The 23,183-nt window shown below is 38.8% G+C and overlaps 1 protein-coding gene across 5 annotated transcripts in view; it reads left to right on the top strand.

Moving 5' to 3' along the window:
- Positions 1 to 20,244, top strand: part of DAW1 (dynein assembly factor with WD repeats 1) — a 34,628-nt gene extending 14,384 nt beyond the window's left edge. For 2 of the 5 annotated variants that reach the window (XM_038417621.2, XM_043492480.1), the window contains exons 5-14: positions 178 to 300; positions 2,465 to 2,564; positions 6,964 to 7,071; positions 8,267 to 8,373; positions 13,597 to 13,699; positions 15,402 to 15,516; positions 16,998 to 17,074; positions 19,017 to 19,179; positions 19,828 to 19,873; positions 19,973 to 20,244. In XM_038417621.2, the coding sequence (XP_038273549.1) occupies positions 178 to 300; positions 2,465 to 2,564; positions 6,964 to 7,071; positions 8,267 to 8,373; positions 13,597 to 13,699; positions 15,402 to 15,516; positions 16,998 to 17,074; positions 19,017 to 19,179; positions 19,828 to 19,862 (931 nt within the window). In that variant the 3' untranslated portion in view covers positions 19,863 to 19,873; positions 19,973 to 20,244. Of the gene's footprint in view, positions 1 to 177; positions 301 to 2,464; positions 2,565 to 6,963; positions 7,072 to 8,266; positions 8,374 to 13,596; positions 13,700 to 15,401; positions 15,517 to 16,997; positions 17,075 to 19,016; positions 19,180 to 19,827 lie in introns of those variants that run through there. The other 3 variants (XM_038417620.2, XM_038417622.2, XM_043492481.1) reach the window with 2 other exon arrangements.
- Positions 20,245 to 23,183: the final 2,939 nt, after the last annotated feature.

Here is a 23,183-nt window from a genome sequence, read left to right as displayed (position 1 = left end):
TCTTTGCTATGATTGATATTCTCATGGATACCATGGAATGTGGGAAAAACATTTAGGGCCTGATGCAAAGGCCACTGAAATCAATGGAAAGACTCCCCTTGACTTCACTAGGTTGTGGATCCAGGCCCTGAGAAAGTTTCTACAGTTCTGTAACTCATTTATCTTTCTTCATTTTAGCTTTATCACTGGTAGCTACGACAGAACATGCAAAATATGGGACACAGCATCAGGAGAGGAGCTACGTACATTGGAGGGACACAGAAATGTGGTCTATGCAATAGCTTTCAATAATCCTTATGGGTAAATAGGTTTTGAGAGTCTTTGAGACACCTTCTAATTGCCAACATTGCTATGTTGCAAATATAGTTATCCTATAAACTTTAAAGTAAAATAGAGTAATGACTGCTTGTGTTGCTTTAGTTAGAATGATCAGCTTTTCCAGCATAACCGCCTTTTTTAAGTGGGTTAATCCATTTAGTACTACACATACATTATTATCAAGGGTCTGACTTAGAAAATGGTCAAAACTGGTGAGTAATTGATAGGAGATCCTGAGGGTGTTGCTACAGTGTCCAATGTGAATCTACATATCTTCTATTTTCTACAGTAGTTGTCTGGGTTATATCAGAGCTAGCAGTGGTAGTGTAGAGAGACTATGATGTCACGTACACAGGTTTACATTAGTCAAGAGCCGCCTTCTTTATGAGAGAGTTTTGTGCTTCAAAAAGTAAACTGTTCTCTTCTCTATTATGCTTTTGTCCACACTCTACAGAAGAAGGTAGAAAGGAATTCTTATTTCCATCATCCAAATATATTTACAGTTAAAAGTACATATTTAAGATGTGTGTGTACAAAACCAGATAATGAAGAAGTGGTGGATGGCAGGTATTTTTTTCATATTATAAGAGAAAATGAACCTGCTGACAACCTTGAGCTAGAGTTGAGCTAGAAATCTATTTCCAAAGAAAAAGAATTAGTTTAACACCACTCATTAGGTTTCTATACTACGTACATTACTATAGCATGTGAGCACCTAATAGGACTCATTACGAGACTATTTTAATTATTATTTGTGGTCAGTCGCTTCAGCTGGGCAAAATGAATGGTTGTATAATTGCAAGAGAAAAAGAAGATTGAACAGACATTTAAAATCTGATCTCATAAGGTATGTCTACATTGCAGTTAAAAACCTGTAGCTGGCCAGTTCTAAGGGGCTCAAGCTAAGGGCTCTTTAACTGTGGTGTAAATACTAGGGCTGGAGCCAGGGCTCTAGGATCCTGTGCAGTGGGAGGGTCCCAGAGCTCAGGCTGCAACCTGAGCCTAAAAATCTACATTGCAGTAAAACAGCCCCTTAGCTTGAGCCCTGCAAGCCTGAGTCAGCTGGCATGGCCAGCTGCAGGTTTTTAATGGCAGTGTAGACATACCCGTAGAGGTCTATGACAATACTCCCTTTGCCTTCATTGGGAGGATAATTAGATACTTAATGTAACTTTGAGTGGTTTATCAAAGAAAAAGACATATATGGGGAGTTCCATGTTATTGACCTTCCACTCTCTTAGGTTTAAATACAAATTGGGTATGGAATGAGTCCCAAGAAAGCCAGAGGGAGATGCTTCAGAATAGCAGCCGTGTTAGTCTGTATTCGCAAAAAGAAAAGGAGTACTTGTGGCACCTTAGAGACTAACAAATTTATTTGAGCATAATCTTTTGTGAGCTACAGTTCACTTCCTCGGATACATGCATCAGGTAGATGCTGTGTACACACATACCTACTATACCAGTAATCTAAGAGATGTTACTGAGGTGCAGTGCTAATGTATATGAAACAACTTTGTAAGGTTGCAGACATTTTGTGACTTTTAATAAGTCTGTTTGGATGTTCCACAGATGGTCTAGTCTGTGGTGTAAATTAGAGTGGCCAGCTTTGACAACTTTGCATTGGTGGACAGGCACAAACCTGCCCCAATGTACTAGGGAATTTGGCCCTGTCTTTTTAATTTGAAATATAAATTAAATAGGCTGCAAAGAAAGTATGGTGCACCAGCAAATTGTTTGTTTTCCCTTAATAACACTTCAGTTTCTAAAAGGTGTGTTGCAAGATCAAATAATCTGGCAGAATGCATCTGCGTGCACTGAGGGAATTTACGCTAACACAGCAACTACATCATGTCCTCCCTCTCACATTGATTTTGGTCTGACACCTGGTGTGGAAATGGGACAGAATGTCTTTGTAGAGTGTTGTACAACTGACCCAAGGAATGCAAATCTCTACAGTGCCAGCCACAATTTAGTCATAAAATAAATATATCGCTAATCTCTAGGCTTGTTCGTGAGATGATTTGAAAATATACTGCTTTGGCATATCAAGGATCATATATTTTTGTGAATTCTTCAGTTTCTCCTTCTACTGCCTTTAACATTATTTATTTTTTTCTAAATAAAAATGATTTTTTTTCCATTTTAGTGACAAGATTGCCACTGGATCTTTTGATAAAACCTGCAAATTATGGAGTGCAGAAACAGGAAAATGTTATCATACCTTCAAGGGACACACCGCAGAAATAGTGAGTTCCTTCCTTACAATATTAAACCTTTGCATCCAATTGTATTTTCATATGCAGTACAACCTTGATTTTCCAGAACTTAATAAGCCAAACTACTACTACTTCATAAGAGGGTCATTTCCTCTGATGTTTGTTAATTACACTGGGAAAAAACCCCTTGATTATCCAAAAGTTCTCGGTGTCATCTAGGACTTTGGTATGATCAAGATGTCTCATAATGGTGTGTCTTTACTAGGGTGAGGTGGGAGAGCGTCTGCTCTTGTATTCAAACTCCCATGATGCTAAAACTCTACTATTTTAAAAACCTGCATCTAGATCTTTGTAATTAACAATGTTAACTCTCTCCCTAATCAACACAGCATGTAAGTAGTCTTTCTCTCTATGCAAGCTGTGGGTGTCTTAAGGCACTGACTGTATGGGAGAACTGGATCCAAAGAGAATCCACTTACGTATGCTGGGGATTTATGGGACAGCTTGCAGCGTACAGAGCTAAAGCAAAGGAGCACCCATCTCTTAGGAACGAAGGAATTACCATACTGGATCAGGTTTATGATTTATCTAGTTCAGTATCCTATCTCCAGCAGTGACCAGTGCCAGATGCTTAAGAGGAAATGCAGGAAACCCAGCGACATGTAGTGGGATAATCTGGATCCCAGGGGAATCTCTTAATCCGTATTATGTACCGGTTGGCTAAAGCCAACCTGAAACTCTTTTTTTAAAATATATGTAGTGCCCCCTCTCTACCCGGTTACCTTCTTTAATGCCAATCTGCTTACAGATTTTGATGGACAGGTCTGGGTTCTTCTGGATCACGCCACCCATTCAGTGTATCTTCTTTACTTTTTCCTATGAATTTATTTGGTGGTGCCTGCACCTCCCTCGCTCCTTCCTGGCAGGGTCACCAGGGCAGCTTGGGAGGAAAACTCTAACAGGGTAATACCCACTTACTTGCCAGATAGTTGGAGACTTCCAAGAAATAACACAAACACATACAATATATTCAACACAATAATTATATTAAACAGGAGACAAATATACATAACAGGGTAAAACACTATTTTTAAGGTCACTGGTGCCCACGCTGATAATACTTGTGACTTTCCCCAGTCACAGGATCTGATGTAGCAAATGTAAGATTAGTGTCCCGTTGGTACGCCTACTTTGTGGTCATAGGTCATCAAGAGCCCCAACAAACTTCTTCTCTGCAGTGGTTTAGCAGTGTGGCTGATTGGGTTCAATACAGCCCAAAGGACTCACAAGTGGGAGAAGGTGGTAAATTCCTCCACAGGTTTAATATGCAGCAGGTTATAAAATCCCCAAACCCTTATTTCCTGGCTTGAGGACACAGTTCAGGGAATCGGGGGGTCCCCAAAACAGATTCCCTGACTGACTGACTAAAAGATAGTGCCCTCACAAACTCCATATATGATCCTCTAGGTTCAGAGATGACTCTGGACTCCTCAGTCACTACAGAGGGGCTGATCTCTGCTGGCAGGAATCAGGCTGCTTCGGTCCCAGGATTTCCCCTCACCACAAAGGGGTGCAGGGCTCAAGGTGCAAATTACATAGCTGTACTAAAATCCAGTCTGTAGCTTCCTAGCCCAGCATTCAGAGACACACACACACACACACAGCAGGCAGCAGCCCTGGACTAGCAGACAGAGCAGCGCTGACCATGTGGTGACTGGTCTCGTCTAGGGAGCTGGAGGGCTAACTCAGCCTGGCTGGGGAAGTTTCCCAGCAAAACTTTACAAACTCGGAATCATCAGTGGAGAAGGAAAAGCCCAGCTGAGGGATCTTGCTTTCAGGTCCCTAAAGGCCAGTTTTCAGGGGGAACCCTGCATGCAGGTCTGGAACCAACCAGCTCCCCACACATCCAGTCCTGCCCTTGCTGGCTCCAGACTCACTCAAAAATGGCTTCTCCCCTTTCCTGAACTCCCTGGGAGGGGCATCTCACTCCCTATTGGTTGCCGGGCAGACTCTGAGTTTGCCTTGGCTCCCCATCCCTACAAGGAAGAAAAGGAGTACTTGTGGCACCTTAGAGACTAACAAATTTATTTGAGCATAAGCTTTCGTGAGCTACAGCTCACTTCATCGGATGCATTTGGTGGGAAACAAAAAAACAAAAAAAACCCACAAAAAAAGCTTTTTTTGTTTCCCACCAAATGCATCCGATGAAGTGAGCTGTAGCTCACGAAAGCTTATGCTCAAATAAATTTGTTAGTCTCTAAGGTGCCACAAGTACTCCTTTTCTTTTTGCGAATACAGACTAACACGGCTACTACTCTGAAACCTCCCTACCAGGGACAGTGTGCCTTTCCCTGAGCTGCCAGCAGACAGAGCCTCAGGAATCTAGGTAATCTCCTTGGGGGTTACATATAGTTACTTCTATAATTTTGGGGGTATTCTCGATATACATGTAAATGGCCCATTGCTTTTTGAATCTTGCTAAATTCTTGGCTTCAACCACCTGTGGCAATGAGTTTCACAGTCTGATTATGAATTGTGTGAAAGTACTTCTTTATATCAGTTTTGAATTGGCTCTTTTCAGTTTCATTGAATGTCCTCCTCTTTATGAGACAGGGAGAACAGAAGTTTCTGATCCACATTCTCTACTCCTTTCATTTTCTGTACAGTACATTTCTTCCATCTTCTCTTGCACTCTGCTGTTGTCTGTTCTGATCCTGTTGCTCTTCACTCCCTCTCTCCCTCGACTCTAGTTTATATCACTATCCTAGTGGACAGACAGATCAGCTTCTGCCTGGCCTAAGAACCTTTCTCTCTTTGTTCTACATGGCCTTTTAACATCATTCCTGCCTGAATGAATGTTTGCCTCTTTTGTCCCATTATTTCAGTGAACTGAAGTATCACATATCATGAATGCACTGATTGATGTCTGTTATGCCTCCCACTGGAGAGCATTTCTTACGCCTTTGAATTCAGTGCAACCTTCAAGTATAGCTGTGTATTCTGGGAGGTCTGTAAAGCCTCCATGAACTAGCAACAATAGAGGCTACTTTTCTCCTGCACTGACCCATATTGATCAAACTATTTGAGCATATACAAAAAGGCATACCATCAAGGAATAGAACAAAACACTTTATATCCAATTAGCAGAGTATAATTAAAATAATTTATTTTCTGTCTCTAATTGGTTACAGTTTTCCTCTTTTGCCAAATGTTAAGAATTATTTTTGACTATTTAAAATTTGATATTTTTACCTGATTGCATGTTAGAAAATTTCAGTTATGATTTCTCCCATAATTTGTTTACATTTTTGAAACAATACCCTTGTTTTTCTGGAGCATGATTTTTCTTTTCGATTCTTACATTTGGCTTGTAAAATTATATGTACTAGAACACCCCACTGAAACACTCAGATTATATTTTTCTATAGAAATTGCCTTTTGATTTGTCATTCAATAGAGTAAAAAAATTATAGAAACTGTGTGTGCATTGTAGGTGCAGCAGTTTAATTTGTAAGTTGCAAAAGTGAAAACTGGGCCTGAGAAGTTGCTGCTTTGCATCAGTGTACAGTAGCATTGGTATGTCTTGTAGTGATTTGTTTGTTCTCTAAGCATTTTGAAATTATTTCTCTTAACATGAACTACCTGATTTTTAAAAGGGTCTCAACTCTGTCTCTACCAGTTTTGTGCCTACAAATCAGGTAATTAGAGGTCTTAAGGGTTGATCAGTTTCCACTGACTTCAGTGGTAGTTGGATCAGGCCCAAAGTGCTATGAATTGTACCTGCAAATAACTGATGGCGTTTCTCAACATCAGGCCTGTAACCTTCAATAATTTCTAAAAGAGTAGATGTTTATTGCAGGTTAACTGCTGCCACATGTCTATGCTATGTAGATTTGTTCAATAATGAAAAATGGAATATCATGATTGAAAATGCAACTAAGTTCCCAGCAAATGTTTTCCTTTTTCCAAAGACATTTGTGTTCCTCATTAGAAGAACAACCTTATCATATAGTTACTGAGGACTGGAAGCTGGCTACATCAGTCAAGTGTGAGGACTGAGTTGGGGACTTTGTTGCATTTTTGCTCAAATATATACTTGTAATAAAAATGAGGCTGTATGTAAAAAACGCTGTTTGATAATAGGGTTAACACATGTTCCAATAAGCCTTTTTTAACACACACAATCATTTTTAAAGCAACTAGTTAGTTCAGTCCAGTAAGCTGTCCTCCAAAGCTTTGTTGCTTCTCTAACAAAATCTCTAGAAGGCACTGCAGCTGTCACATTATTCAAGTGCCATGACTGTATTTGTAGGTCACAAACTGTTAAATTGTACTATTGCTGTGTTTTCAAATACTGACCCTGACCCCAACCCCAGTTAGTTTTCAAAAAATTCATAGGAAGCTTATTGTTTCCCAATGTTTGTTACAGGTTTGTTTATCATTTAATCTTCAAAGCACTCTGATAGCAACTGGAAGCATGGATACGACAGCCAAACTATGGGATATCGAGAATGGAGAGGAAGTGGTCATGTTAACTGTATGTTTGCATTCTTTATTGTTCTGAAGCTGTTTGGTGCTTTTGTAGTTCCTAATTGAGTTAGATGTGGGTATAAGTAGACTTCTTAATCATCCATTTCAGACAAAGAATTTCTATTACTAGCTGAGTCACTTAGTGACGGAAGTTAAATAATTGAGTAAGAAAACATAAAGGGAGTAAGAAAGCTATGCTACTTTATTAAAATCATAAAAACCACTTTAATCAAATGTCAGACTTTCCCAAATCAATGGCACTACTATCCTAGGCCCAAAAATATTGCTGCTCTCATTAACGTGGTTTATCATTATAAGTACTGACCTGTAATTGCTGTGCAACTCTGAGAGCTAATATAAAGTAATTTCAAAAATGTTAATGCCTAGGATTATAGCTATAAATGTTCCTTTTAGCTGCATCATTTATTTTCTGCATGATGTGTGTGTATAGAGAGAATTCAGTCAAGTCACAAAGTGCATCTAAAGTGTGATTTCTGTTCTCTGTATTTGGCTTGCTAGGAGTCCACTGTTTAAATATTTCTGCCTAAATGTTTAAAGTCACATCCTCATCCCTTTCACAAAGACGAAGTAAGGGGCAGCTCACAGGCTGTCTCCTTCGGTGTTCCTAGCCTATGGAGTAGATAAGGGACATTCTCCTCCTCACCCTTCTCTACCTCCGCATGCCTCAGGCTGGGGGAACACAGGGAGGGAGCAGAAGAGACTGCAATTGTCCTTGGCCTGTGAGCAGGAGTCTCTGTATGCCCTTTCTCTCATGCATGCACACAAGAGGCAGTGACAATTTGGCTCTTAGTTTATTGTAATGAAAGCATCCTCCCATTTAATGGTGAATAACTACTGTTCCGCAGAAATTTGATATGAAAAAGACCTATTGGATCACAATTCTAATTCATTCTCCCTGTTGTTGCAGGATAGTTCCCAGTGTTCTATTTGCTAATACTTAAGTGGCATATGATATTAAATGCTCTTGTAATATGGGCAGTGAGATTATACTGTGGAATAGTCAAAGTTATGCAAGACTAGACAAGAAACAAGAAAATTTACTACTTTGTCAGAGAGGTGGACTATATGGCCTAATGGAAACATTCACTTCTGTGATTTTGTATTCCTACTGTACAAATTAGGTATTGGACCTAAATGTATCATTTATATTCTGAAGTACCATTTTGTTAATATTCTCTTAGGGGCACTCAGCAGAAATTATTGCATTGTCATTTAATACCACAGGAGATAGGATCATCACTGGCTCCTTTGACCACACAGTTGCAGTGTGGGATGTTGGCACTGGCAGGTACTAAAGCATTCATAAGGTTGTTTTTGTATTGTGTGTATTAATGACATCTTAAAGGGGCACTGTCAAAGCCTACAAATTCTAGACTTTCCAATTGAGCTTTGGTTTTGGGCACCTCATCTTTACCTCATCTTTACTTTGTTTCTCCTGTAACCTTTGCTCTTCTGAGTAGCCAGGGTACTGAAATGTGCAAAAAAAACCTGGCTCTCCAAATGCTTTAGTGTAAAAGAGGCTTATATTTTTTAAAACTCTACATGCTCACAAGAACTGAGCCATGCAGGCTGAGTAAAAGGGCCCTATATTTGTGGTTAATGAATCATCCAACCAGAAAGATATAATCTGTGTTGAAGCACTTAGTTTGGGGAATTGCTATATTTTTATAGAAGCAAGAGACCGTTTTAAAAAAGGAAAGGTGTTTTTAGGGCATGTTAAATTATGAGCAGTCAATCTTTCCAGTTTCTCCTTCATAAATATAGAGAGTGATTTTCTTCTCACCCTGGTTTTACATCAGTGTAAATCTATTGACTTTCAAGGTCAGTTAAGTGAGAGGAGAATTTGGCCCTCTAACTACAGAGTTCAAGATTTTAAGATTATTATACCAGTAAGAAGGGTCACGTCTTCATTTAATAATGGCTAAAGTATTTGTGTAGTTTAAATGTGAATGGCTGAATACTGGCTTGTTAATATTGTTCTCCCAGGTTCTCTTGTTTTTTGAGCCGAGGACTCAGTATAAATAATATTATGAACCAGTTGTCCAGATTACTGATAAAGGTGGCTTTTTGTTAAGGTAAACATTCCATTCCATTTTCATGGGAGAGGTCTCTCTCCATGAAGTTAGATGGAATATCTATAAAATTAGCATGCTTTGGAATTATTAAAATGAAGGGCGAATTCATACATCACATGGATATGGTTGAAATAACAAACATGATGATGTAACATCAAGACCACAAAGGCCATTTCGTCTCTTCTGCGAGGAAAAAATAATATGCATATACTAGATCATTTAAGGCCTGATCATGGAAAGTCCTGAGCACCCTCTGCTCCCAATAGTAAGAGTTGAGACTCAGTGCCTCAGGCTCAGAGGCACTTAGCATTCACCAGATTGGGCCCTATGACAGGAATGTTATTGCATTCAGTTTGTTGTTGCAGATATTTGTTTTTGAACAGCTTTTTCTTCCAGCTTCTTCTTCTTTGATCCTGCAGTGAAGTCAGAGTCTTAGTTTTTTAATGTTGCATTCTTTTTCTGTGGAAATGATTGAGATGTTACAGATTCAGCATTGTGACTTCACTTCAGGATCAAATAGCAGGAGATGGACTGTGAAGGAGGAAGCTCTTATTTAAACACCAGTAGTTTTGGTAATTAGTGTGGAAAGAATTAAAAAATGTGAAAGTTAAATGGATATTTTAGTCTGATATGCTTGAAAAATTTCCCCAGGATATAAGTCACTTGTGAGATTATTCTCATGTCTCTGAAACACATGCAGTCCCACTGGATGTATCAGAGTAATTATTAACATTAATTATTGATCTCAGTGGAATAACATCAGCAGAAAGCAGCTACAGAAGTGGAGTTGAACCTGCTCAGTAAAACTGTTAAGAAGTGACTGATGTATAATTTGTCATTAGGCTAGTGGTAACTGGCGAAACATTCACCAGTGTATGTAGTAGATTTGACTTATTTCCTATGAATGCTGCAAGCACCAGAGAGTGGCATGATCACATTGGCCTTAGTCTTTTAGAGGTGTTCGCAGTAGCTGGCAGTGTTCACTAGAGCAAATAGTATTATTATGAGCAGCAGTGGTAATCTAGTTTATTTTGTGTGGGCTGCAGTCACTAGAGGGCAATATAGTCATGCCCTCCTGTCTAGGTCTGGTGTCTTATCTGTTAGAGGATAATGATGCATATGTGTGCTATTAAAGGAGGACAGACGCACACATTTGGAGTACTGTTAGAGCTGAGCTAATAATTGAACTATGAATAATGAACTCAACTAATTTTGCCTTTCTTTGTGCTTGAGGAATATTCATAAATAGATCACATTTTCCTCAAGGCTATTTTATTTGAATATGCTCTGAATTTTTTGTGGGGTTTGGTTTTTATTGTAGGGATCATGATGACGATATGCTGTATTTGATACTTCTAAATTTCAGTTGTTCTGGCTAGTTGTGATTGGTCCCAATATTGCATGGTATTGTTTCTGCTATCTGACTAGATGGACATACTTTATTATCCTGAGGAAAATTTGAAAACGGTACTAAATCCGTAAAGGAGACATAGCAGAGAAACAGGATTAGGGAGTTTTAGAAAATGTTAAACCTTTAACTTTGGTCCCCAGAGACCTTTTTCCATGGGCAGATTCCTAGAAAAAAAAATAAAAATTTTAATTTAATTACATTTTTCTCTCATCACACAATGTACTTGTGTGCATTGTCCTATTAGAGCCAGTTGAAAAATGCCAAATATTTTTTGTGGGAAATTTCAAAACTTCGTGTGTGTGTGTGTGTGTGTGTGTGTGTGTGTGTGTGTGTGTGTGTTTTTAAATTTTCCTGTGAATATTTTCAGTTTTCTGACAAATTTTTTTCTGCCATGAATATTTTTACCAAAACTTAAAGATTTTTACTGAAAAAATTTGGTTTTCATTTTTCTGTGGAAAAAATATAAACCCATTTTTCATAGAGTTTCAATGAAAACATTTCCACCAGCTAGCTGTAGCTGAAAATGGTGCAGTTAGAAACTTGTCTGGCTCATTTAACTGCCTATAATTTGAGTTTGGTGAGGGACTATGAAATCATTGTGCAACTGCTATGTTAATAGTCAGTGTCCCTTCATACAAAAGATACCATTTCTGTTCTGAATACTTGAGCATCCAAGCTTAAAATTAACTGTCCATGAGCATTTGTGCCAGTAAATGTGGCTCTAATGTTCACGGAAGGTGAGCAAAAATTTGGCAAAAATGAAATTTGAATGAAAATTTTTTCATGGTATTTCCCCAACTCTATAGATTTTTTTTCCTAATTGAATTGCTGACAAATTACAGTTTATGTGAAATATGTTCAAATATTCTGCTATTTAAGCATCCAGTATATTGATGTATTACATGTCCATCCCATCTGGCTATGTATACAAAAGTTTGAAGCAACGACCATTCTTCCTCTGTGTTTGTAAAGAAAGACCTTGATCTTGATTGGGGATTTTGGGTGCTGCATAACAAAATGACAATAGTACAAATGGCGAAATAATATGTTCACAAAACCAAAGTACTCCCCACCATTTAGTTATTGTAAAGAGGTCAACATCATCACAACAGAACTGGAAACACATAATTAGGAAATAAATAGAGTAATCTGTTAAAAGGACACCAATATAATAGGTTTCTTTTGTTACAGTAAACAAAATTGGATTCAATTACTCAGAAGATTTACTTTTTTGAACCTTTCATTTAGTGTATACAATAATAGAGGCCTCTCTCTTGTCTAATCATTTTTAAAAAAATGAGTATTCTGAATTACTTAGTTTCATTTTGTTGCTTGTCTGGTCATTAACTTGATTGATTGTTAAACCTGTAGTTGTTTTCTATTAACGATAATGTGATATATCCCCTAATTTACAGTCCCTCTAATATATTTATCAATAAATCTCCTCCAGCACTCAGTGTTTTATAGCCCCCCATTAATCTAGAATGGGCATTGATGACTAATTACTCAGCTCAGTTTATCAAAGCTGTCTGAAGAAGTTTAACAGATAACTCGTGTTGCCAATTTTATACATTGGCTTAAATAATGAATGCTGCACTTAACATGTTCTGGATCACTATAATGGTTGTCCTTTTAGTCAAAACAGGGTCTAATACAGTGAGTCCCTACTAGTATTTGGAGTGTGTTATATAGAACCTGATCTTACACTAACAGCACTGGCAAAACTAAGAATGATTTAAACAGGAGTTTTGTTTACAATTGGGAGCATAGTTGTACACATTTTGGTATTAGAATGGCTTTTGGTTTTTGTAAATTTTTGTTTCCTTCTTTGGGAATGTCATCTGCAGAGATTTATATTTATTTTGTTAATTAAAATATATATTAATAAATCAGCTATTTACTATGGTGAATCTATAACATTATTTTAAAAATGATTTTTGGAGATATGAATGTGATGGCGACCATACTAAATGTATTTACATGATTACATTGTGTTCCTTTCACAATACTGTATATTCTGAACATTACAGCTATTTTTATCAAACATTTTTAAACACAAAACCTACCCCTATTTTTTTTGTCAAGGGGATTCTCAAAGAATCCCTTAACTCTTGATGTGACCTTTCTTCTGAAGCACATTTATTGAACCAGAGCATATTAGAGAATGACATAAACAGTGAAACTTAATGACTCAAGACTGGTGATGGGACATGGAGTCCTTTACCATTAGGTCACCAGCTGGAATCCAGCCCTGCTTACAAATGATCAAAAAGTGTAACTATGATGTGTCCATTGTGAAATGAGCCAGTGGGTTACACTTGAATTTATAACAGACATATCCATTTCACTAAATGTTTCCCTTATTCGTAGGCTCAACAGAGCAGCACAAATTTATTCAGAGTTTGAAATCTATCAATTTGGTCCCAATTCATCAAGTATTTAAACACATTCTTAACTTTTATGCACTCCCTTAAGTTCTGTTGACTTCAATGGTACTTAAACAAGTGTTTAAAGTTAAGCATCTGCTTAAGTTCTTTGCTGATTTGGGGTCTTACAGAGCTACTTCGTTCAAGGTCATTGATGGGACATGTTGGCAGAGCATTGAGTAGAAACTTGCTCTGTTTCTCTCTGGGCTCTATTTGCACTGTGAATGAATGGAAGACTTCATTAGTGTTGCCAGTCTGCTACAATTTACTCTAAATTCATGTCAAATATTTTTTTAAAGGAGAAAGTAGTACAAATGGGACTTCTTTCCACAGTACTCCTAGCCACTTTTGGTATAGGAGAACAGAAATGAGTGCTGATGTGCCACTAGAATGATGAACCAGCCTCACTCTGTTTTAGTCAAAGTCAGCCAAACTCTGCTCACCTAACACCAGGAATTTCGATGACTAGTGGATGAGGCAGCAAGGATTTGGCCCATTAACTATACTATCATTCTAGCGTACTTATAAACAAATACCTTTATACCTATCTCAGTTTTGATGGAAATGCACAAATATGAATTTTAATTTTCTTTTGGTAGGAAGATGCATACTTTAATAGGTCATCGGGCAGAGATTAGTAGTGCACAATTCAACTGGGACTGCTCTCTAATTGTTACTGGATCAATGGACAAAACATGCATGGTAAGATCATTGGATCTCTACAAAAACCACCTGTATAGTATGTCCTTCACACAACAAATAATTCACTGTAAGTTTTCGTTTAGGACACAATGAATTCCTTTACTCTTTGTTATGGCTGCAGAAAATCTTTGTAACTTATTTAGAATCCATTTTGTATAATGAACCTTTTAACTGATGGCTGGTTTGTAGCAATCACCCAGTATAGCTAAACTGGAAGGCAGGACTTGATGCTCCATTACAGCTAATTTCTTCTAATTTGTTAGATAAAAAGAGAAAATACTATCTTGTGGTTGAGGCCCTGGACTGTTACTCAGGAGAGCTGTTCTCTGCTTCTGGCTCCAACTTCATTGGTGACCTTGGGCAAGTCACTAAGGGACAGATTTTCTAGTAATGAGTGTCTGTGATTTTTCGGTACCAAATTTTAAAAATCCGTGGCCTGACTTTTGGAGGGGATGAATAGCCACAACTCTGAACATCATGTTGGTCTTAAACTTTCTGTGCCATAGTTCTCCATCTGTAAAATGGGACTAAGGCTGTATCACTTCTTAAGGGTCAGCTGCTACCAGGAGAAGAGGAAGTCATGCTGATAATTAAGAGGGAGGCATAAGAGGTAGGGTGGAAAGATATGGCCTCTTGATAGATCCTCAAAATTCATGTGATCTGGGTGCCAACCCACCTGCTTCTTTTGTGATAGGGAAACATGCACCCTGGCAGAAGTTGAAGGAAACTCCACAAGAAAATCTCCTGGAGTTTTCTTGTCCCATGTGGATTTTTTTGTGTAGGTTCATGGTTTGTCCCATATTGAACACAGAACTAAAATTAACAGGGATTTTAGTACTGGCTGTATTAAAACAGGAATACAAAAAAATAGCTAGGGCAGTATTATCAAAAGCCTGCCATTTTATCTGACTGTTGAGAGCCTTTTTACTTCCTGACTGAGAGGAGCACATGCGCTGGGTGCAGAAGTGAACTAATTTGGTTAGATTCACTTACCAGATCCTGTACATTGTGTTCAGCAGATTGCACATTAGCTACCTTGATAATAAAATTCTCTTGATTAGCTGTAAATAGCCACATATTTTCTGTCTCTCTTTAAGGTTGCATTTGCAAATTATAGCATTTCAGATGAAAATTGGTTCTTTCCTCGCATATGGATATTCTCTCTCATTTTTTTTTCCCACCAGTTTTTGGAATTCAGTGAACTTTCACTGAAGCTTACTCACAGGTCCTTGGTGAAAGAATGCACTTTTTGTAAATGACACATTATTTAATTAGTACATATCATTCAGTAAAGATTTGACTATGGTAGTGACACTTGTATCAATTTGTAAGCAGGAACCTCCCTATTGATTTCAGTAGAGAATTCTGCTTAAGTGATATCACATTAAACTAGTAGAAATGAAGAACAAAATGTATCAGACATGCAACATTTCCTGTGCATTACACTGGCTAAGCAAATACATTTCCTCTCCACTGGTTTAAATCCAGGGTAGTCATGCAATAATACATTTTATTAAGGTATTACATTCTGTTATGCACTAAATCAGTGCATATCTGATTTGTATGTAGTCAGTCACGATACTGATTGACTGACTATATATACTCACACAGCAACTCAAGTCAAAATAAATAGTAAGATTGCTTATGATTGCCTGTAATTACTTGGATAGGGTTTTATTTATTGCTTTTTATCCACATGCAGCTGTGGAGTGCTGTGACCGGGATACGTGTGGCAACTTTAACAGGTCATGATGATGAAGTATTAGATGTGTGTTTTGATTATACTGGCCAGCGTATTGCAACTTCCTCAGCTGATGGTAGGTGAATTGATCGGGGCTAGCACTGTGTTTTCATATACTGGCAGCTGAGTGAATGTTAGAACAGCCCTTAGACCAAGAGCAGAAGAATACAGTGGTAGCATAGACAGTATTTTCCCTTCCCCTCTGCTTCTGTGCTGGGTGCTGCTTGGCCAAACCCAGAAAATCTGGGCTAGAATATCTGGATCAAGATGAATTTAAGGTATCTAGAGAGAGAGGGGTGGGTGTGTGTGTATGTGTGTGTGTGTAAAAGATATCTCCCAAAGTTAAAATTCTCTCATTTTTCAGACTTTCATCATCTTCAAGATGCCTTGTCCAGTTAACCTCAAGCTTTCTGGGGAAATAAATTCTCTTGTGGTTGAAAGTGCATGAGAGACTGCAGGGAGAAAATAGCTTTTGGATGAAGTTAGGTCTGAGTGGCTCAAATTTGGGCTTAAACGGAAAACTAGTTAGAAAAAAATTAAAAATTAAACTATTACTATGGCTTCCTAATATGTAATGAGAATACATAACAATGAGGGGGTGAAATAAACAATTAAGTTTCATGATTGTGTTCAGCAGATTGCACATTAGCTACCTTGATAATAAAATTGTCTCTTGATTAGCTTTAAATAGCCACAGATTTTTCTCTCTCGTTTAGGCTGCATCTGCCGATTATAGCATTTCAGGTGTTCTGCATAGTTCTTAATTCTCATTAGTCAAAATAAATAGTTTTCTATATTTCAGCCCCTTTGTTTTTTGTTTCAGTATCAGCACATATTAATGATGCTATATGTTATTGCATGTTTATTCATTATGTATGTGTTTTACATCTTCCTTTGAAGCGTTTGGTACCAACCACCATCAGGGCAGGATATCAGACACTGGTCTGATCTAGTTTGGGTAGTTCCTATGTTAGGAAGTAAAATAATGTAATTTATGACAAACACTTTGTGACAGTATAGGCCTACAGAAGCCCAGTCACTTAGGACACTTGCTAGATTGGACAAAACAATAGCAAACATGCAATATTTGATTACTCAAAAGTGCAAAGGTTTTATATAAATTGTGAGTGTATATTCAGAGGTTATACAGCGGAATCCATTAAAAAGTCAATATTTTCCTACCATATCACAGATCTTTCCTGACCTACTTTATGTATAAGGGAAACCTTTGGTGATTTCAAATATCACCATGTACTTAAAGTTGGCAAATCATGACGTTTTACAGGCAACCACTGCATGGACCTAATCCTGAAAACATGCGTGTGAGTCTGTGGGTTTCCTTGTGTGAGAAAAGTTGCTCATGTTTGTATTTGAAGAATCAGGCCTTAACTTAGTTATTCCTAATACAGGACTTTTTTCTGCTTCCGCTGAAGTCAGTGGCAAAACTTCCATTGACTTCAGTGGGTCCAGGCTGAGGTCCTTACTACCAATGAATGTGAACACTTTATATATAGACTTAAGCAAAACAGTCACACATGGCTTTTCTTCCTAATACAGGATCAGCAAGAGTTTACAATGCTGAAACGAAAAAATGCATTGCAAAGCTGGAAGGTCATGAAGGTGAAATTTCTAAGGTGAGTTGTGGGGTGGTTTCTGCCTGCTCTAAGTGACATCATGATTACCAGCAATTATTACGTATCATTGGCATAAGTTTCAAAATTAAATGTAAGCATGGATTTTTATAGCCCATTGGTGAGTGCTTACTTAGGATTCTGTATTCTAAGACTTTCCAGCCTCCTGTTGGGATGGGGAGCATGGCTCAGACAAGCTGCTTCCCTGCTTTTACCAAATTAGGGGCCTTTGAACCCCTTCTTACTCTGTTTTATTCCTCTGTGCAGCTGGGGTGGAGGCCATGTCTCTAAAGTGAAACACACTAAGGGTAAAATTTTCCAAGTGCCCAAGTCCAATTTTCAAAAGATTATATTCACATAGGAGGCTATGCCTCTTTGAAAGTCAGGTGCCCAAGTCAATTTTGAAAATTGAACGAAGGCTCCTAGTTGACTTAAGTGCTTTTGAAATTTTACCCTAAAGGCAAATGTTGTTGTTTAATTATTGCAATTCTTCCTGATTGTCATTCAAGTGGATCATTATTTCATGATTTATGTGAGTACCCAAACTAGTGTGCAGGCCCATGATGCTTCAATTGTTTGGTGATTTTCAAGCTTGAAATATTAACTTTTTAGGAGCTAGGCTAGTTCTTGGCAAAAAAAAAAAAAAAAAAAAAAAAAAAAAAAGTGAAGTCTTGCTGTTTGGTGGGTCTGTCCAGCAGCTTGGGGACAAAACAATCGGCCACACCCAATTCTGTTTTTAGCCTTCAGAACAGGTGCTTTTATTCTTCTCTTACACAAAAACAAAAATATGAACAAGTAATAGTCCTGACCTGGACCAATATTGCAGAGTCCTCTACCATCTACTACTTCAAGGTTCCCTGCTCTCCCTTACTCTCAGGGTGACCACAGGGCTTACCTGCCCTGTTGCTAAGGGAAGTGTTTGTATCTCCTGGCCCCCCTCCTCTTACAGACCTAGATCCTTACTTATGTCTTCCATCTGGGAATCAGAGCCAATCATTAGCTGGATCAGTTGGCTGCTGGGCTTCTCCTTAGGCCAGGGTTTTCTTCTCCCTTTCTCTGTAGAACCTTAAAGGGGCAGACTGCTCTGCTACACTGTTTCCCTACATTCATTTGATTATTAAAATTCTGTAGTGAGAGAAAGTTAGATTCAGAAGAGATAGCCTTACCTTACCTACAATGTTCTATGCAATACTTTGTTCTCTCAGGTTTAAAAGAGAAGGGGCCATTGGCAAGGCATTCTCCATCAAGGGCCCTAATTCTGGAACTAGCTTCCCTACCTGGGAGCCAGAATTTGTCTTTTGGACATACTGAATGCTGCTCTGTCTTTACATATATCAGATGGAATGATGTGATAATTTGGGGAGCCTTTTATTTTGCAAGTTCATTTTTTTTCAGAGTGGGGGAGAAGAGGCAGGATGTGTTGGGCTCTGTTACCAGTCAATAATTCACAAATCTGTGTGGATGACATTTTAAATTGTGTAATAAACCCAATATAGTGAGGTTATGCTCCTTAAACTATATATGAGGAGTTAAAAACATATGCAAACCTGGCAATGTAAAGTAAGTGGCCTTTAATGGGAGTTAAACTATTATAGGGAATTACCTCATTTCACATAAAACAATCTCAAATATACATACAGTGAAAGCTACAGTATGTAAATAACATGCATATAATGTCAGAGCTATTGGGGAGTTACTATCCAGGCTCCTGATCCTGTAATTGTCTCAGTATCGATGGACCTTGCAACTCCACACACAGCCCCAGAGGCAAGGGTCTGCCTGTATGGATCCAGTTGCTGGATTGTGCCTTAATTTTACATTAGGAATTGAACTCTGGAGTTGCTGACTCCTGGTTGTAAGTGCTAACCACTGAATCATGCTTTCTCTTCCAATTATATAGGCTGGAATGCTAACTGGTGTCACTTTTCTTGTCATTGTTTTAAAGATCTGCTTCAATCCTCAAGGTAGTCGTATCCTAACAGCCAGCTCTGACAAAACAGCTCGACTTTGGGATCCTCATACAGGACAATGCATTCAAATATTAGAGGGACACACTGATGAGATATTCTCATGTGCTTTCAACTACAAAGGCGATATAATCATTACAGGTAATTTTCTGGGATTTTTTTATACAGTTTTTTATATTTTGAAACTTAAAAAATGTACTTGGACCATCTCACACATGTTGAGAGCACCAGTGACTTCCAATACATAGCCAAGGTAGAAAGAGAAATGCACTTAAGAACTGTGGCTCAATTTCATACTGCTATGATCAAATTTGAATGTAGGCATGGACAAAGCTTTAGGCTAAACCCTACTACCTTTTTTCCATGGGATGTACTATCTACAAAAGAGCTGACCCAGTCCAGTTCACACACTGCATGCACTGTGAGGAGATGGGCAGGATGCAGAGAACCTCTGCAATGGGATTGAACTGTCTCTGCCTCTGGAGCTGTTTTCTGTGCAAGCTCCATCCACTTTAGAACAGAGGGGGTCTAGTGAAAAGATCAAGCACGAACAGTGGATCCACAACTGCTTGGACCCACTTTCTGAACTCCACACATGGGGGGGCAGGAGGGCAGCAGCCATACAGAGTACTGCAGCTGCAGAATGGCTCCAGTATCTCTTTACAGACACAGGCAAGAGAAGTCTATTTACATAGATATGCCTACAGGCTAGTTATTTAAGTATTAATTAACAAGGAATATATATATGGTAGGGGCAAAAATAATGGCCCATAATGTGTTTATTACTAGGAAGCAAGGATAACACCTGTAGGATATGGCGCTGACTGAAGATGAGGTATGGCTCAATTTGCTAGAAGCTTTGATCAACATCATAAGAGTAGTCAAAAATCAGCAGTCTTTCAGAACTTTGTTTTCCTTTTGTCCTCTTTGCCAGTTTTCAGTCTTGCTGAAGTAGAGCAGTTCCCTGGACTTTGACAGGTTTGACTCTTTGGACTACTGAAGTCAGCTAGTTATCTATATCATTAGCACTAATACAATAAGTTAGCTGCATGTTTTGACAGGCATGTTTGTTTTTACATGTAACATTTGTAATAAAAAATAGCATCATGGTATTATTAAATGTGTAAGGGGCATCATTTGCACATCTCCTGTATGTGTTTCTATACTACATGTACTTTTTTGTATGTAATAAAATGTTTCGCTAAAGTGCTAAGTTGTATTAATTGTAGTGCAATATTCTTACTAGCATATTTTTTGGGGAAAACATGTATCAGTCATTGTTTATAAGTTACATTGCTATTACTAAATATGGAGCATGCTGCATTTAAACCCCCCCCGCTTTCCCTCCCCCATTCATCTCTTCACCTGGGGGTGGGGTGGGTGAAGAACCTCTGGTGGTGGCTGCCTCTTTCTTCCCCCAACTGCCCAGAAGAGCTGCTCTTTCTCTGGAGAGACAGCAGAGACTAGGACCTAGCTGGTCAGTTCAGTCACCAGTAACCGAATCTGTGAAGAGGTAAGGAGGGCAGAATCAAAGTCATGAAAGGGGGAAGGGTATTAGTGTCTGTGTGCAAGGGGGACAGAATCAAATGAGGGTATTTGTGTGTGTCTGTGTGCAGTTTGTATTTTCCAAACAATACAACATCTCACTGAGCCCATGTGTTCCCCTCCAATGCAACTGGGCAGTAATTTAAGGAAACAAGATCCAGCAATACAAGGTTTAAAGCAGCTGCAGAGCCAATGCATTTGTTCCCACCCCGTCCAATAGAAGTAAGTAAGTAAGTGTGTGTGTGTGTGTGTGTGTGTGTGTGTGAGAGAGAGAGAGATTCATAGGGCAGCAGCATCACAGTCCTGCTGCCCCATCCAGCTATAGCAGGACTCTGCCTCCCCTGAACCTCCAGAACCCCAAACCAGTCATAGCACTACAGCTGAACAGTATCAGGGCTATCATTGGCTGCCAGCCTCTATGGATGAGCTCTAACCTCTCAGAGCGGGTGGATGGATTATGCAGCAGGAATTAAAGCTTTAACTCTCCTCCACGTTCACTGGGTAAGGTAAGCAGTTTGTGGGGAACAGAGAGGGGAGAGAGGTCGGGTTTATTATTTAGTGAGAGTCCCCTCTTCAACTCCTTGTGCCACTCCTTGGTTATTGTCACTTTAGGGTCACTCAGACCTTTTGTGGAGGGATAGGAGGAACAGCCACTTAACCATATTTTCTCTCTGTGCTGCTTTCCTGTGGCTTTCTCCACTATCTCACTTTCCTCCACAGCTGGTGTATGTGTATTGGGGGTATGTGTGCAGGAGCCTCACAAATAGCAGACACCATCTTCCTATTAATCATTTTTAATTAGCCTGGTAGACCAGATGGCTCATTTAACTATTGGTCCTGCTAAATGCTAACGTCTTTACAGCTGCAATCAAGTTATTTTCTAAGGGCCTATTCCCAATTATGAAATGGCTGCAGGACTAGATATATGAAACATTAAAACCAGTGGCATGATGAGTTCACTGATAGTTGCCAAAGGCTTAGTATAGCCTCAGAGTAGTGGCTCTGCCTTGAATTAAATCTCTTCCTACACTGGCTGCTTTCCTTCTAAGCTAGAGATGATTTTTATTTATTAAATAACCTTCATGGTCTCTGATCATATCCCTGACCAGTCTCCCTGACATTCTGAAAACTAGAATACATGATTCATGGTAACAGTCATTCTCTGGTTTTAGAGTAGCTGCCGTGTTAGTCTGTATCTGCAAAAAGAAAAGGAGGACTTGTGGCACCTTAGAGACTAACATTTATTTGGGCATAAGCTTTTCATGAGCTACAGCTCTCCATCGGATGCAAGTTATACAACCCTGTACTAAGGCCATTCAAGATAAACAGGCTGTATCTGCAGCAAAACCTAGCTCTCCAGAAACACACACATCCTGAATTTAACAGGCTGACTGTAGGCAGATCATAATCATTCATACCTTGAACCACAGTAAAATGTTTTCAGCCTTGTTTAATTTAGCAAAGAGTTGTGAGAAGACAATCTTTGATGTTAGTACAAGGTATTAGGAAGATTAGCATCATTAGTTTCTGATAACCTCTAAACATAAAAAAACAGACCCTACATAGCAGTGAAAATTAAATTCCCATGCAAATGTTAGGACTACCAGTGCTGCAGCAAGATCTGGCATGTAAGAAATTAAGTGCTTAATTCTGCCACCCTTACTTATGTTGAGGAGTTACTACTATACTTACACAGAGAGTACAATAAACTTCATTGAATCTTAGTGCTGGCCAGATTCTGCCTCCTCTTAATGTGGGTGTGCAGTAGACTGAACAGAAGAGCTAGCTCTAAGGAGACTTCCTTGGCATCTGCCCCCTCAAACCTATGTACGGGTAAGGCAGAATTATTAGGCAGAGCCACATGGTGAGGAGCTGTAGTGATCTCAGTCAAAGTGTAGGCTGCTGGCATTATCTGAAACTGCATAAAACATAGTGGTCTCATTTCTGGTGAATTTCATCATTGATCACTACATTTAAAATTCACTGTAATTTTGTAGCACAGTTTTTGATAATGGACTCCCCACACCCATCATTCTGATTTCCCAACCCAGTTAAGCCTGACCTTGGGTTTCCTTTTCTGTTCAGTAGTGGGAAAGGCTTTTTTTTTTTTTTTTTTTTTTTTTTTAAACATCTGACTATTAGGAGTGTGCAGCATTTGTGACAATTAAATAAGCTCTGGCATTTCTGCACTGTTTAACCAATGACAATAAGGAACCTGCTTTAGCTCTTTTCAGAGTAGCAGCCGTGTTAGTCTGTATTCGCAAAAAGAAAAGGAGGACTTGTGGCACCTTAGAGACTAACAAATTTTTTAGAGCATAAGCTTTGTTTCCTCTGTTTTTTCCACCAAATGCATCCGATGAAGTGAGCTGTAGCTCACGACAGCTTATGCTCTAAAAAATTTGTTAGTCTCTAAGGTGCCACAAGTACTCCTTTTCTTTTTGCTTTAGCTCTTGCATCCTTCCTGCACTGAGCAAAAAGGAGAGAGTGTAGCTGTGGTTATTCTGAGTCTAATCCTGAGACCCAATGAGCACTTGCCTCCCATCTATTTCAATGGAGAAGCAGGTGCTCAGTATTTCAGGATAAGTCAGGATATACCATGT

This window comes from Dermochelys coriacea, chromosome 9, assembly GCF_009764565.3.
Source record: "Dermochelys coriacea isolate rDerCor1 chromosome 9, rDerCor1.pri.v4, whole genome shotgun sequence".
Lineage (NCBI taxonomy): Eukaryota > Metazoa > Chordata > Testudines > Dermochelyidae > Dermochelys > Dermochelys coriacea.
Note: the sequence above shows the minus strand (reverse complement) of the source record. Positions and strands in the feature narration are given on the sequence as shown.